General features: G+C 34.7%; 1 protein-coding gene across 1 annotated transcript; it reads left to right on the top strand.

The window, feature by feature from the left end:
- Positions 1 to 1301: 1301 nt before the first annotated feature.
- Positions 1302 to 5832, top strand: LOC140172703 (GTP-binding protein REM 1-like; the record flags this gene model as incomplete). The annotated part of the gene is made up of 3 exons (XM_072195834.1): positions 1302 to 1400; positions 3735 to 3939; positions 5210 to 5832. Coding segments are annotated over 3 exons (639 nt in total), but the record flags the coding sequence as incomplete, so codon positions are not given.
- Positions 5833 to 15821: the final 9989 nt, after the last annotated feature.

Raw genomic sequence — 15821 nt, forward strand, 5'->3', positions numbered from 1 at the left:
TAAAAACTGAAATATATGAAATTTATATCAATGCCATATGCGAAGCAAATGGCGAATGTATCCGATAGATTCTAAGAATAGTTGAAGTCATATACGGTATTTGAAGTAATATGTTACCAATACTAGATATTCGATTCATTTGAGAGAAATATTCATGTTTGGTTAAGAGTCCATTTGCAGTCTTAATTTGAGAAACTTGTACTTTTTATTGTTTCGTTCAAGACGCTGTGGTCTTTGCAATCGTGCGTTCATTAAAGAAACATGAAAACAATGCATCTTTATTCTGACATAAAGAACCCATTTTACATTTAAACATGAGTCATCAGATTATATTGAAATTCTTACATAGAACATACTTAAGATATATGAGTCAAGAGATCATGATTCATGAATCTATAGTAGGGTATTCAATCATGTATGGCTCTAAAATAGAAACTATGCTGATTTGACGTCAATGACGAACTTATGAAAAGTCACTAATTGTCATACTACTCATTTTTTATCAAGGCTAGTCTACATTTAGTATTTTTGTCTGTCATAGTAGAGTAATATTTAAATTGATTTTTAACATCAGCGATTGCTTGCAACCAATAAGCGTCAATATACTTTTATTTGTAACAAAAGACAGTCTTTCTCATTGGTTAGTTTCCAATTCATTGCTCTTTGCTAGCGACTGAATTGTACTTTGATATTTGTAAATCGGAGTCTGAAAAGACGACATTGCTAGCAAATTTGACATCGATAAAATTTATGATGACAAACTGCACAAAATACACAATTTTAATATACATAATATATACATAATATATACATAATATATACATAATATACATAAAATTGATTGTTTTCTTTTTGCTTAAGGTTCACATATGACGATCCTATAATGGGCAGAAGATGGCGTGCAGCATTATTTTATGCAATGGGATTTTAGCTTTATCAAGGTCATTAATAACTTGCATTGGTTTGCGTTGTAACATTTTAAATTAAACTCTCTCATTTCACTGTAAAACATCAATAATAAAACAAAATAATAAAAAGGAGCGAATTGAATGTTTTATTTTGAAATCAGAAATTCGATTCATTTGCATACGACAACTTTGCGTAATCCAATCAGTATGTATACAAATACAAATCTTGGCCCAATTTCCGAGTGTTCAGATGCTACATTGAGTGATTGATGCAAACCGTCCTCTGTTGTTAGTGTAAGACGGCAGTTTTGTGATATATGACCAGCTTAACATCAAAGGTAACTTTGACATGTCAAACTAAACTTTTGTTTTCTTCTTTTGTTTTTATATATTTCTACAGAAAATCCAGAAGAAGATATATACGAGAAATCGGTAGAAATAGATGGTAAAAACTCAACGCTAAAAATCATCGACACGCCAGCATATGGACAAGTAAGTCTTTTCGTTGTTTAGCAATAATCTATACGCCTTCAAGTGGATAAACAGTGGGGTATCGAACTGGGGACAAGTGCGAAAGTTCAACTGCCCATTTTAAAATACCGGGATGAAATTGACGACACTGTCATGTGCGTCTTCCTATTTTGACCTGTTTCAGATTCACCTTATAGCCCCGGGGGGTCACTCAATTGTGGCCTGTACACCATCCGCGATAATGAAAACGCGTAAAAGGGTAGTTTTTCGTGGGTAGGCACGATACGTGCGTATCGTGATTAAGGTGTCAAAAACATGAAAAATTGGAAAAAAGGGTAGCAAAATTGCAATTGCTGATCCGCGGAAATGAAATTTAGGGTATGAAATTTGAACAAAATTCCTGTTTAGGGCGCGTGTTACCTGTTTAGGGTATCGTTTTAGCCAAGGGTTAAATCCTTGTTTAGGGTGCTTTTCAAAAGTTGATTATCGCGGATGGTGTACGGGCCTTAATGGGAGTGACCCCGGGGCTTATAGCCCCATTCGGCTCACATTAGCCGAAAAATATATATACATTTTTGCACACATTTGAACTGGTAAAGTGAGTTTGGAAGTGGGTCAGTAGGATGATTTTGCAATTTTTCTCCCCTCTCCCTTGAAACTTTAGCTTGGTATATTATAACTTAAAAACGATGTCACATGTAGCGAGTGATTACAATCAGCCCCCTATAATGTAACTTGATTACCTGAGACACCTTCAGAGAATTTCAACAAGTTTACACAGATTTAATTAGCAGTTTACAACAACATAACATTTACACTGACTATACAACAAACAGAAAGATAGCGAATCTTGTCCAAATAAGATTATATAACGATCAAACACACAAATATTGAGGGCGTCCTCCTCAGCAAATGTTTCAATATGGCTTTAAGCATTTCCGTACTGTTTTCCTAAAAACAGTACGGTGTACCAGAAATCGCTTGCCCCCCCCCCCATTTGGCTTGGTTCTCCTCCCCCCTCCCTTTCGGCTCGCCAAATATGTCTTGCCCTAACACCAGGGCTCATAATTATTGTACAGCCCCTCAGAGATAGATCTACACTTGGGTCGTGATGGGTCGTGATCGGACCAGGCTTAAGCAAAATGCTTGAGCCAGGCTAAAATTATATTACCGCATACTGGACAATGGAATGAAACGATGTACACGAATTAAAGATACAGAACAATGAAAAAAGCGCAGTCACTTATATAGTGTGTTATGTGCACAAGCATAAACAGAAATCAAAACAAACACAAGGACACGCCCGCATGCCAGTACAAACTTCTTATTTCCATATTGACGTCAGCCATGAGCACACTTTACGACTGACTTGCACAACTAACAGAGCGATACAAGAAGTCAAAGTGCAATGTGTCATTCATGACGAGATATGGTTTAAAGTAAAATAGGTTAATTAACAGATTGCGTCTAGATTTTCCATAAGGATTTACCATTTATCTAAGCTCCCATAATCCCTTGCACCCGTCCACAGTATCAAAGTGAAAATTACTAACTTCGTTTCGAGAACGACACACAAATGACACAATTTGCATATTGTCGCTATGCATCATGGAGTATTTCTAAAATGGCGAATTTGAAAGCCACTACATGTGTAGCTTTTATCTACTACTGGATGGTCTGTTTAATGTATTACACGCTCGTACGAACAACTTTCTAAAGATCAAGAGTTATTTCAAAGCAAGATCCCTTTCATTAAGTCTACATGGATAGTTTGGTTAAAACAAATCACAAGTGATAAGCAAGAACGAATATTGAACTAATTCTCACGGAACAAAAGTTCTTTACAGAGACAGACGAGCTACAACTCTTGTTTGGCCCCTCATATACACACCCCTACACACCCCTTCAATAGAGCGATACCAATGTATATTGCAATTTTTAAATTATGTTATTCAAATTAAAACTCTTAAGGGTCACTGTGCATATTATTGAAGAGCACGTAAATATTCTTAGTATTATGTTTCTAATTTTCTACCAGAAAGCGCGTGTATTTTATACAAGATTGTACAATAAGATCAAGTGTGTAATGCATCTCACGATTCTCACGTATGCATGTTGAATGCATAGTTCAACCACTTATAAAAGCTAATAAGCGAGAGCTTCTTTACCAATTATCTGGATCCTACATTTCAATGTAAGAAACAACGATCCATTTCATTATTCACTCCATATCGCTCATCGCTTTAACGATTGAAGTATGTACCAAACTTTCAGCCGACATATCCCCAATTGAAGTGGCTTTGAACCAACCTGAATGTAACTAAATACGGAACTTTTGTACTTGTTTTCCAACAGGAGACTTTTGAGAAGGATGAAGATAAGTACCTCTCGCAAGGAGACGTCTATATCTTGGTGTACTCTGTGACTGATAGACGAAGCTTTAAGAAAGCAAACGAGTTGCGGTTTAAGTTACAACGGACCAAAGAATCAGAAACGGTGCCAATTATTCTTGTAGGAAACAAAACAGATCTGGAAAGATCGAGAGAAGTGTCTTTTGCAGGTACGTACGTAACTAGGTCACTAGATGCGCACGTTAGTGAACAGTGGTAGTTTCCCGGGGAAGTTTGCATTTCCCTCTCTAGTAGGCTCCACATCGATGTGAATACCAGATGTATTATATGTGACCTGCTACAACGAAATGAGTATAAAGGCGCAAGTTGGTAGTCACGTCCTAATTCAGCAGTCATATGGTTCCATAGCCAATTGTTTTCACGGTTTGTCGCCAGACGGTTTGTTTAGTGACGGAGGAACACAAATCGGCTGGGACCGAGACAAATTTCGTGGTAGCAGGTCACATATTCTGGGTTTGAGCGTCTAAGGATGCCGCGTCATCCAGATGTAATAGGTCAAACTAATGTATTACTAGTATTATACCTGAAGCGCAAATTCGATTTCACATTGAATGACATAATATTGTAATGACCATGTTGATAAACTTTGATCTGATTATATGAATACCGGGAAAGCTTTCATCTGGGTACGCGCTACTATGTAAGGAATGTGGTCCAGATGCAATAGATAAAACCATTGTATTCCTGGTATATGTGCATTTTACGCGCAAATACCGGGATAACAATACATTCAGCTGCTACGGTTAGAAATGTTGTCAAGGTGCAACAGCTGAAACTATTGTATGGAATACCGGAATCACCTGGGTATTAGCTGCTACGGTTGGAATGTTGTCCACAAGCAATATGTGAAATTATTCTATTCCCAGTATATACCTGATAGCGAAATTTGATTTAAATACCAGAATTACAATATATTCACCTTGAGACTTCAATACCTGAATAAGCAATTTTGTCTTAGATTTGCACGATGTACACATACTTGCAGTCAGTAAAATCATACGTCATCCACAAATATTACTGCATCATTAGATGTGGCTTTATGATCTATCACTTGTTTCACTCGTTTAGATAACATTGAAATGAAATAAAACTATAATATAATAAAAAAAACCTCACGTCTTGCATTCTAAGAAGATCATTCAATTTTGAAAAAGAATCCTTTTTCAACAACAAAATGTTGAAATCTCATTCTCATGAAATCATTCAAGGCATAGTTTTAGACATTGCGCTGACATACAATAGCATTTCCCAGAGGTCACTATCCGCATGTTATTGTCGTCAGAATACGATTTCGCAATGTCATAATATTGTAACGACCATGTTGATGCAGTTTACTGACGTATAAACGGTGTGCGACACATTATTCCTTTTGCGTGATTAATTATTAGTCCTTATGTGTTTTTGTTTTTATTGCAACAGAGGGAAAACATTTCGCTGCCCTTTTCGACTGTAAGCTGATTGAAACGTCTGCACCAATATGCCATAATATCGACAAACTGTTCAACGGTGCAGTCAGGCAAGTCAGATTGCATAAACAACGTTCCGAAGATGAAGACGCAACGAGCCACGGTAGCGCCGATTCTGGCGGGGATAAACATTGCAAACCAAGCCCGTCATTAAAGAAAAGACGACGATCATCCATGCTTCATAGAGCGCGGGGAGTACTGGAAAGAATTCTTAGACGAAAGAACTCTGATGAGCCACCAGGTTACAGAGCAAGATCGAAATCTTGTCATATTATGGAAGTTTTGTAAATAAACAATGTGCCTATTTTTTTAAACATGTTCATAAACTATGACGGGCATTGAACACATCTTTGTTTTATAATATTCTCTTAAAAGTGGTATCGTGGGATGCTCTTTAAAGTACACCGTCGTCTGAATCGGTAACTCTTCAAGTCGGTAACTCTTCAAGACTTTTTTATGAATATTTATACTCGATAAGGTGCATCAAGATGTGTGCATACGTGTACAGCATAATGAATCAAATGCTGTCGTGTATAACGCCCGTGCATTATGTACGTTTTTCGTCGTCTAACTTATACAATGACCAAATTTGGTTCGGCGGATCCTTGCTATTAAGAGTACGTGTCGGTTTAGAAATAGCAATTTTTACCCAACGCATACACATTTCTCATAAAGGACGCGTAACGCATCGTCATTAGTGTACACAGCGATAGTTCATCTCTGAATCTTAACCATTCAGTTTCGATGATGTCCTGGATTTGGACACTCAATCACACTATGTCCCTTTAAGAAAACGTAATTTCTCACTTTCTTTAAACAAGGTAAAGCCAAACATTATGTTAATAACGCATTTCACAAAACAGTGCCTTGAGCAAAACACTTTTGACCACTATAATTGTCAGGCTTAGGTCACTTTTTGGAATGCAGAATTTTAATTTTGTATATCATACCCATTTGGTAATATGCCCCTGTCTATATTAAAAACTACATCATGATCACCAGTGACCATAGTGAGCTGAGAAATGGAGAAAAAAGAAGCTCACACTTTTCAAGAGAATGTGACATGTTTTTAAAGTGTACGTATATGTGACGATGCGTCGAAAATCCAGTCGAAACTTGAGAATTACTGAATTGAGGTTGATATAGTGACAGTGTTGCGAAATTCCTACCTTCTATATACATAGACACTTGGTCGTCAGCTCATCATGGCGAGGATATCTGGATGACAAATTTGTCACGGTCTTTCCTTTTAAAGATCCTAAATGGTCAAACTGCTACTGTTTTGCATTAACGCTTTCTAATTGAGCGAACCTGAAATTGCACTGCGCAAGGAATTAACTGCATATTGTCTCGGTTACCCGTTACCCGGCCGCTAAAATACAAATGTTCACTATTTTTATGATATACGTTTGTGTACATCTATTTTTGAGCACCCCCTCGAAATAATTCCAAGAGCTGCGTCATTATAGTAGTGTATTTAGTACGGGATAATATGAAGATAAAAAAATACCTTCCAGACAAGTTTCACACGTAAAGGTCACACTGCGACGATAATTTGATGGATATTTCCCCGGATATTTCTGACAAATAATTGAGCTAACCTGAAAAGGAATTAACTGCATATTGTCTCGGTTACCCGTTACCCGGCCGCTAAAATACAAATGTTCACTATTTTTATGGTATACGTACAGGATAATATGAAGATTTAAAAAAATACCTTCCAGACAAGTTTCACACGTAAAGGTCACACTGCGACGGTTATTTGATGGATATTTCTGACAAATATTGTGATAAAAAGCTTGCTGCTTCATGCAGCTAATGTGAAAACAGATTTGGAGTGGTCACGCACGGTAGCGTGATTCATGGGGCGTGATTGAGGAACAAGAGATGGGTATGGCATGTCAAATGTTCAGTAATTCGATAAATTTAGTTTATCACGCCAATCACTCATTACTTAGATGAACTACGTTTTTTGGGTTGATGAACAACGTTAATGAAAAACTGAATTTATGTGAGAAAAACTAAGTTTATGTGAGAGAACTAAGTTTATCGAAGTACTGAACACTTTACTTTCCATACATGTGTGAATTCGTGTAAAAACTACAATGATAATTATGCAAATTATGTTGAGATCAATTTGAAGGGTTGATCAATTTGTTCAATATTTGCCCCAAGTTGGCCCACATTATTATCATTGTTACTATTATTTATCAAATTATTTGGGACAATTGTTTTACTTGCGAAATAGGCTAATTGAGCGCCGATATGAGGTCTTAGAAGGAACAATCGATGGGATGAGATAAAAACAAAAATAGCCACTTATGTTACAAACAAAATCTTCCTTCAGTTTCCATAATCGACATTTTCTAAATTTCCCGTTGCCATGGTTGCAATGGTAACCGTTTCCCTAGTTTAATTCTGTCAATCATTCCTATAACCTAATATGCATACCTTTAGAATTTTTGTATAATATATTATTTGAATTTGCCTATTCATTTATGATTAAGATGAATTATTTGGTAACAATTTATCATATCTGACTATTTATCACTTTCATTTTAAGAGAATTCTTGTAAAAGTGCTTATCGTATAACGAAAGAAGAAGAAACCAGGACTGTATTATGTACGTAATTTGATACTCTATTGCTATAAAGGTGAAGAACCACAATTTGATTGTTTTAATTCTCGTTTGATATATATTGCAACATTTGTAAACTAAAAAAACAGTAAAATGCCTGTCATGTGTTAGATGTCCAACGTTGGCCTAAACCTAAATGGCAAAATTGCATAAATTAGTCAGCATTTCAGACAGTTGAAACACGACCGCGAGATAATTATGGCAATTTTGTAAAATTTTGAATACGTTCAGGAACTTTTTTTTTGCAACACATTTTTAGTAAACTTTGAGTAAAGTTATGCAACTTTGTGCAAGTTTTTAAAATTTTGGGTAATGTTTAGGCAAGTTTGAGAAATTATTGAGCAATTTTGTGCATTTTTGCCAATTGAGGCCAACTTTGGTTATTTTACCTAAGTGACATGTTGGGACCTTGTGACGCCAGCTCAAAATGTATTTTTATGCCAACGCTTGATTCGTGTTATTGTTATCACTACTAAAATAACACAATCACAATATAATCTGTACATTTATGTACTTTACTTAAACATTTTTACATTATATTCTATATTGTATTATATAATCTCAGATATGTAATTGTTTGCAGCAGTGTATCGGCTAAAATATACATTGGCTTTAGATTTTTAAGCCCCGAATAGGGGGCGGCCGCCATTTTGTTTTTACACATTCCCAGCGCTTAATTAATTGCATAGATTATGTTCTTTTCTATTGGCTGCATTTGAGAATGGTATAGATATGTCATTGATACCATTGCCTGCATTTGATCAAAAACAATCACAAATTACATTTTTGGACGCAATGTTTTGAATACAATTGTCAAGAAATTGCAAACGATTCACTGGACTTCTTTCTTATTTTGCCGCGAAAAAATCGAAACAATCAGTTTATGGCCGATTGGTGTTTTAAAAGTGCTTAACCTTATTACGGTATTATCGATCATTTTTAGCCTTACACTTGTGCAAATAGTTTGCAATGGTCAATTACATATACTTCACTTGTATTATTTTAAGTACAAGTTCATATTCAAGCTTTTATATTCAAGTCAATACGATGAATTTTGCTAATGTTTTGCATTAATGAAATAATTGTTTGCTTGTACTTCATTTGTATTTAAGTTTTCAATTCAAGTTTTATTCAAATATTTATTTTAAGTCAAAATTTCAGCAGGTATAAACTTCTATTTGTATATACAACTATGAATTGCAAGGTATTTATAGCCAAATTACGGTAACTTGATTATAATTTAAAAGAAGAAAACTCCTTAGAGTTTGATGCAGTGAGTTTTGTATTGTTTTTTATCAATGCATTATCACTGTCTTGAAGTCCAAAGAGTATTAAAAAAGTTTACAGAAATGTAAAAATTCATATATTATAATTATTGTGACCAATATCTTTTGTTTCAATCCAATCACAAATAGTGCCAATAAGCTACTGTATACCTACTTATTAAATACGTGCATAATACAACAAGCGCATTTTCTTCAGATTCGTAGTTTACGTAGAGATGTTATGGAGAAATCATTTTTGACCGAAAAATTTCAATTTTTTTTTGTTTCGTGTCTATCATTTGTTTCCTTTTATCTAATTTTGCCGCCGCCACTGAGAATCCGTACTGATACCGAATTTGACACAAACGTCCCTGGCAATATTTTTCTTGAAAGTTTGATTTTATTATAGTTTAAAAGCCTGTTTCCAAAACAAAGACGTTTTGAAGGGTTATGCCTATAAATCGAAATACATTTGTGTCGTAACAAAATCGATACCACAATGGTATTAAACGGAGAATATAGACATGTACTGTATTAGCTTTTTCTACACAAACAAGTCTGTACGATTATGTAAATAAGAAACCTTGTACTATATAGCACTTAATATATAACTTTTATATGATAAAAGAATTAAAAACTTAAAATTGGTATGGCAGCTTCCAAAAAGATAAATTAAATTACATTTCTATGAATAATGCACAAGAGTTGTGACTTTCTTTTGTTTGTCTGTTTTCTTATTCCAGTTAAAATAAATGTACATGTCCTTTATCTTTAATACACGGCTTTCGGGTTAACCACTAGCAGGATATGTTAACACATCTATAACACAATCAAAAGTGTCAAAATCTAAATTTTGATCATTTTTACGATCCTCCGAATAAGCAAATCACTGACTGGGCCTTTAAAGGAATCCATGTAACTTTAACTTGACCGGTTTGTTTGTTTGTTTGTTTGTTTGTACAGGGTGTCCCTCATTTTGCCCTCTTTTTCTCCAATTTCAGAAAAATTGACCAAGTATATGTTTATATGTAAAGAAGCCTTTACCCGTTAGCTTTAATAAACCGAAACAATTATTTCCGTCGGCTCATACCTTTTAATATGCCATTTTCAAGAAATGTACCCGTTTTTCACTCTGTCCACGGAGGAGGTTTGGCTACTTCAAAGATTGAAAAGTGCATATACCTTGCATGAATATAAAACATTCCTCGATGATAACTTTATAAAATAACAACTTTATTTTAGGGAATGGGCTTTACCGGTGGGCTTATGGGTTATGGATTTGGTTAAGTGTCATTAATTTGGGCGAAATTGATGTGGGATGGGACTTCCTTTGCTATAATTGCAATTACTTTTCTCGGTTATTTTATGCCTTTTATTTGATTATGTTTCTTACTTCATTGTTTCTTGCTTTCTTTTTATTGACAACATAAGTCATTTCTCTTTTTGGAATAGTTTTTGGTTTAGTTTGTCTTTGGTTATTTTGAAGTGAGTTTACTGTGCTCCTCTGCCCTCTACCTGGTTGCCTCCTTGACGAATACAGGTTTCAGCCCTAGTCCTCGTTGTATCAATTGCGTTGCGTACCATCCTTGTGCGCCGGATACTCAGTTGCGAATGCAGTAGTAATACGGTTGCGAGGATCTTGGAGGCTAGCTGGCGTTTATCACACCAGTGAATGTGTTCCGAGGCCTTATCTTTCCATGTCATTTACTTTTTTTTCATTTAATCTTTGATGTAGCCAAACCTCATCTCTGGACAGAGTAAAAAACGGGTACATTTCTTTAAAAGGGCATATCTTCAAAAGTTATGAGCCGATTGAAATAGGAGAAAAAGAGGGCGCAATGATGGGCCTCTTTTTTGGGACACCCTGTATGATAAAACATACATTATTCCGTTCTCATTCTTTGCGGTCATAAAATACTTAAATTATTTAATTTTCTGATGGTACAGTTCTTACCGGGTGTATTTTACATTAAATATTCATATTTGTCATTTAAAAACAATCTTTGTCATAGTACAAGGTGGTACGAATGATAATTAAATATTGCCTTAGATACTTCTTTACAAATATTTAATTTAGGTGCAATATTCCCTAAAGACTGGGTTTATTATTTGTTTAAACTGCGTTCATATTTCAATCGCTAACAGCGATCATTCGAACAATCCAATGACAATAGCTCTTTATAAATTGTATCGGAATTATGATCCAATAATTGGCCATTAAACATCGCTCATCTCTCAACTGCGTATTTAAATCTACCTTCTAATTGATATCGATGACGCCATATTGACAGTATATCACCATGACCACGGTATTCCTGTGTAAAGAAGATCCTAAGTGAAGAGTATTTACTTTAAAAATGTCATTTATCACGATGTCTTCTTTAATGTGAATTCTAGATATTCTTTTCCTATAGTATAACTAATGTGAAATAACAATAACATAATTATTTTCCCCCTGGATGCTGCTGCAGATTGTGTTCATTTTAATACTACTTATATCAGATAACAATACCCAAGAGATGAAGAACATAATTCATTTATGGATGACGAATAAACACGGAAGCATCATTTATAATGTAAAGTATGTTTCCAATCAACGTAAAAGCGGGCGTCAAATACCTCAGGAATGTGGCAAAATGTGAACATATTAAAAAAGAAATCATCACTCTCTTTTTACACTAGAATTTCACATAAGCGCAATTCTCATGACACGGCTTTTTTAATTCCAATATTTCACACACTATGTACAAAAACTCATACTCCACAAACTGAGGTCAAGTCTTGAGCTATTATTGATAAATTGGGTTTATGGAACTGCCTTAGGAAAAAGAATTAAGACAAATAAGAAACGGAGAACTCACATTTTTCTATCATATCTATTGGACGATTTTTAGATGATTTGAAATTGTTTTGATCATATTACAAGAGCAGCAAATATGAATTTCAATTTGGTCTGTTTCCTTGGTTACGATTACGAAGTATTGTATCGGAAAATGTAGATCAATGTAGTATATTGGTAATATTTACCTCAGGGAAATTTCACAAACGTACTTCAAAGGTCAATACACCTTGACGGTTCCCTCTATAGTATTTAAAGTTCAAAGTAGTTCTTCGATAAACCTCTCGAGAAAACTACTAGTATATGATCAGCTTCTGGATGGCCTTACGGATCGGCCTTGCCATACAACCCCCCACACACACACCCCCACACATGTAAATGACTATTTCAAAGACAATAAATATTCATCCACTCAAAATGGAATTGCTAGCATTAGTTCAGAATATGTTTTACATTTGTTGGCACTTCTGTTTGAAGTTCGAATAAATTACTTTATCAAATTATCACTACAGATGCAAATAACACGTTTTAAATCATTTTTGTAATAATGTCAAAATCTGCCTAGATGAGTTGAAGGGGTAAACGACCGTGAGTAATATAGTAGTTCTAGGGGGCTCGGAAATCCCGAACCAATACGGATTTACAAGCAGGTGAAACTCGGAGACTTTTACTAAAAATAATAAGACAAATTACACCATTAACGTTAAAGAATAATGTAATTTGTTATTAATAACGAATTACAGTTCCGGTAAAGTGTCATACACGTTGTTCAATAGTAGTGTATCATTTAAATAATTAGGTAAACAACTTTCATTTCATTAGACTTTCATTTGCTAGAGTTTTTGGCTGTTTTGATGAGTTGAATCTCCAGAATATTGTAGCATATGTCTTAACCTTTAATCACAAACGCAAACGGTCGTGGAATATTGCATGTCTGTGAGCATGACAGTAATCCAGCCTTTGTGAGTTAAGCTTTCTCGTGTTGACAATTTGTTCGCAAACTTAACGCCTGCAATTGCCTGCAGATAGAAGAAACACCCATTAACAATTTGAATGAGAAAAACAAAGCATGAAACACATTGATGAGCAATTGTAGAATGACAAATGATTGGCAACCACTATCCATATGATCACAGACGAATATATAGTCATGTGATTGGTGCTTCTGTGAATGGTAAAACTATAGCCTACGTGGAATGAATTTCTAATATATCCTTCGTTTAAAATAGAGCAACATATTAGTGTTAGTATAATGTTCGATTGCTTGAACTAAATCCAAGCACATTTTCTCATCTTTCCTCGTGTAACATTATGCAAACACGAAAGGCAATATATACTAAAGATGACTAAACTTTGAATTTTGATTAAGCATTTCACTTGAAAATAGTGTTATAAAAATATTGTTCTCAGAATTTGCAGAACATGATAAATTATAACCGTCATGTTTGGACACCAAATAGCTTCGAGATATAATGCAGACACCACCATATATCACTTTATCAAGTTTAGAAAGATAATATGTCGAGTTGGCGTTGCGAAATGTAATTTTATGAGAAACCTAATCTTTCTTGGCGATAGTATTGATGATGCTACTGACCTACGAAGATACCTTGATATTCGTATTTCTGCCTAAGTATCAAGGTTATGTCAAGAACTACTAACACCTGAATGTGCAGCCGATATTACGTTCTGTTATTTGTAAGAAATCATATTTCAATCCTAGAAACTTAAAGCTCGATAACTCTTCTGAGCCATATCACTCTCGCTTGCAGCACATTGCAGACAAACATGTGAAAATTTATCAAAATAGCCTAAAACTGGACAACAACATCGGGGGACAACGCTCACAGTTTTGCTCCGAATAATTTCAGAGATTCTCCGTTATCTTTTTTTATTAATTGGGTGAATGCATGTAGCACAATGATATTGAATTATATCAAACGTCAATGAATTTGTCAAATAAATGAGGCAGGTGAATTAATTAATAACCTTTGACATCATAATTTAGGATTTTAAAATTCTGATCTCAACACAAGATTAAACATACCTCAAATTTTCGGGCATAACTTCAACCTTCATCGGGAGACTGGCAACCCAAGTTACGGAGCAGTAACTTGCTACGCACTTGACCCCAAGACTTTGTTGCACACTTTGCTGTGTGCGACACAGTGTGTACGAATCAAGAGTGTACGACAAAGTATTGAGGCAAGTGTCCAAAAGCTTACTTGTGTTGCCAGTCTCCCGATGAAGGTTAAGTTATGACCGAAAATTTGAGGTCCGTTAAATCTTGTGTTGAGATCAAAAGTTTAAAATCCTAAATCCCATTTGAAAACACGTGATTATATCTTTGTCATTTTGTTACAAGATAAATGGACTGGTGAGGACGTGATCTAGACGAATATCATATGATATTTGTTATATCGCAAAATATTGGAAGGGAATATGATACATGCATGAAGGATACTATGTAGTGGTCTTATCATTCTATTTGATGCATAAAACAAACAAACGGTTTCTGGTTTCATATCAGTCGTATCAAATTACATAATATTCTAAGGAAAAGTACATCTCCATGTTTGTAGTATCTTCTTGAGATTCTCGGATTGCAGGGTATACTAGGGTGAATAAAAAGACGTATCATACTTCAAATAAAAAAGACGAAGACGACGAAGAAGAAGAAGATGAAAAGGAAGAGGAGGAGAAAGAAGAATAAAAAAAAAAGGAAATGATTTCAATAATATAAATGTAAAGAAAAAACAAGAACAAATAACCAACGAAAGTAAGACCGAAATAATCAATTGGCTACTGCTAATTAAGATATATTACATTATTATTAGCAATTTATGGTAGCGACTGAACTATGAAATGGCTTAATTGTCTCTATTACTTTAAGTTGTCTCAAGATGAAGTACTTTATTTCATTATCAACAAATAATAAGAGTTTGTTTGATAATGTCAATATTAAATGTCATCAGGCGATAAAAGCGTATTGTGGTTTAAACTACTGTTCCCACGTCAAGTATCAAAAACGCGCTACTTTTATTAATCTAAAGTTTAGCCGTGTAATAATACTTATCTCCCACTAGAAAAGGTGGGTTTTTTAATGTCAAACAGTAGTTGTATAATTGATCATATACCACTGGTTCTATCTTACATCTGTATTAATATATGTCACCCATTGTACTTTTAAAACAATCATTATGTTTGCTTAATGAGAAGCGCCAAAAAACTTTTTTTCAACATGGCGAAGTTTAAAAATGTTGGTCTCTGAAATATGTCAGGACGCCCACGATAAAACACGATCAACTATCTTATTTTTTAGCAAAATTCACATGAATGAAACAACACTCTTTTTAAAATTGCACAAAATCACACAATTAATACGCCCCATATTACATTGTTATTGTATGATGCGCCTCCTTTTTATTAAAGATATTGTATAGTAGGGTGAAATGTATTCTCCTCAGGGAAAAAGAACTTTTGTCGATACACCTACTTTACTTTTAACGTTATACATCGTCTTTTTGGTTTAAAATGGGGAAAGTACATTTTAAAACAAATATCTCAACCTATATCACATTTTAGAAATGACTGCCGGTATTTAAATGAAAAGAATAAAATAAATCCCAATAGATCTATTTTGAATACAGTGAACCCTAAAATCTGTGTGCGGTGTCTCTGATATGACGCGGATGAAAATGTGACTAGTATGACTACCTTTGTTATCATTATTTGAAACAGAATTCGAAACAGAACCCGATCACAACAATGTAATTCTACCGCTACCTTGCATGCCATTGTATGTTGTACTTTTATAGATCTT

This window comes from Amphiura filiformis, chromosome 16 (genome assembly GCF_039555335.1).
Source record: "Amphiura filiformis chromosome 16, Afil_fr2py, whole genome shotgun sequence".
Lineage (NCBI taxonomy): Eukaryota > Metazoa > Echinodermata > Ophiuroidea > Amphilepidida > Amphiuridae > Amphiura > Amphiura filiformis.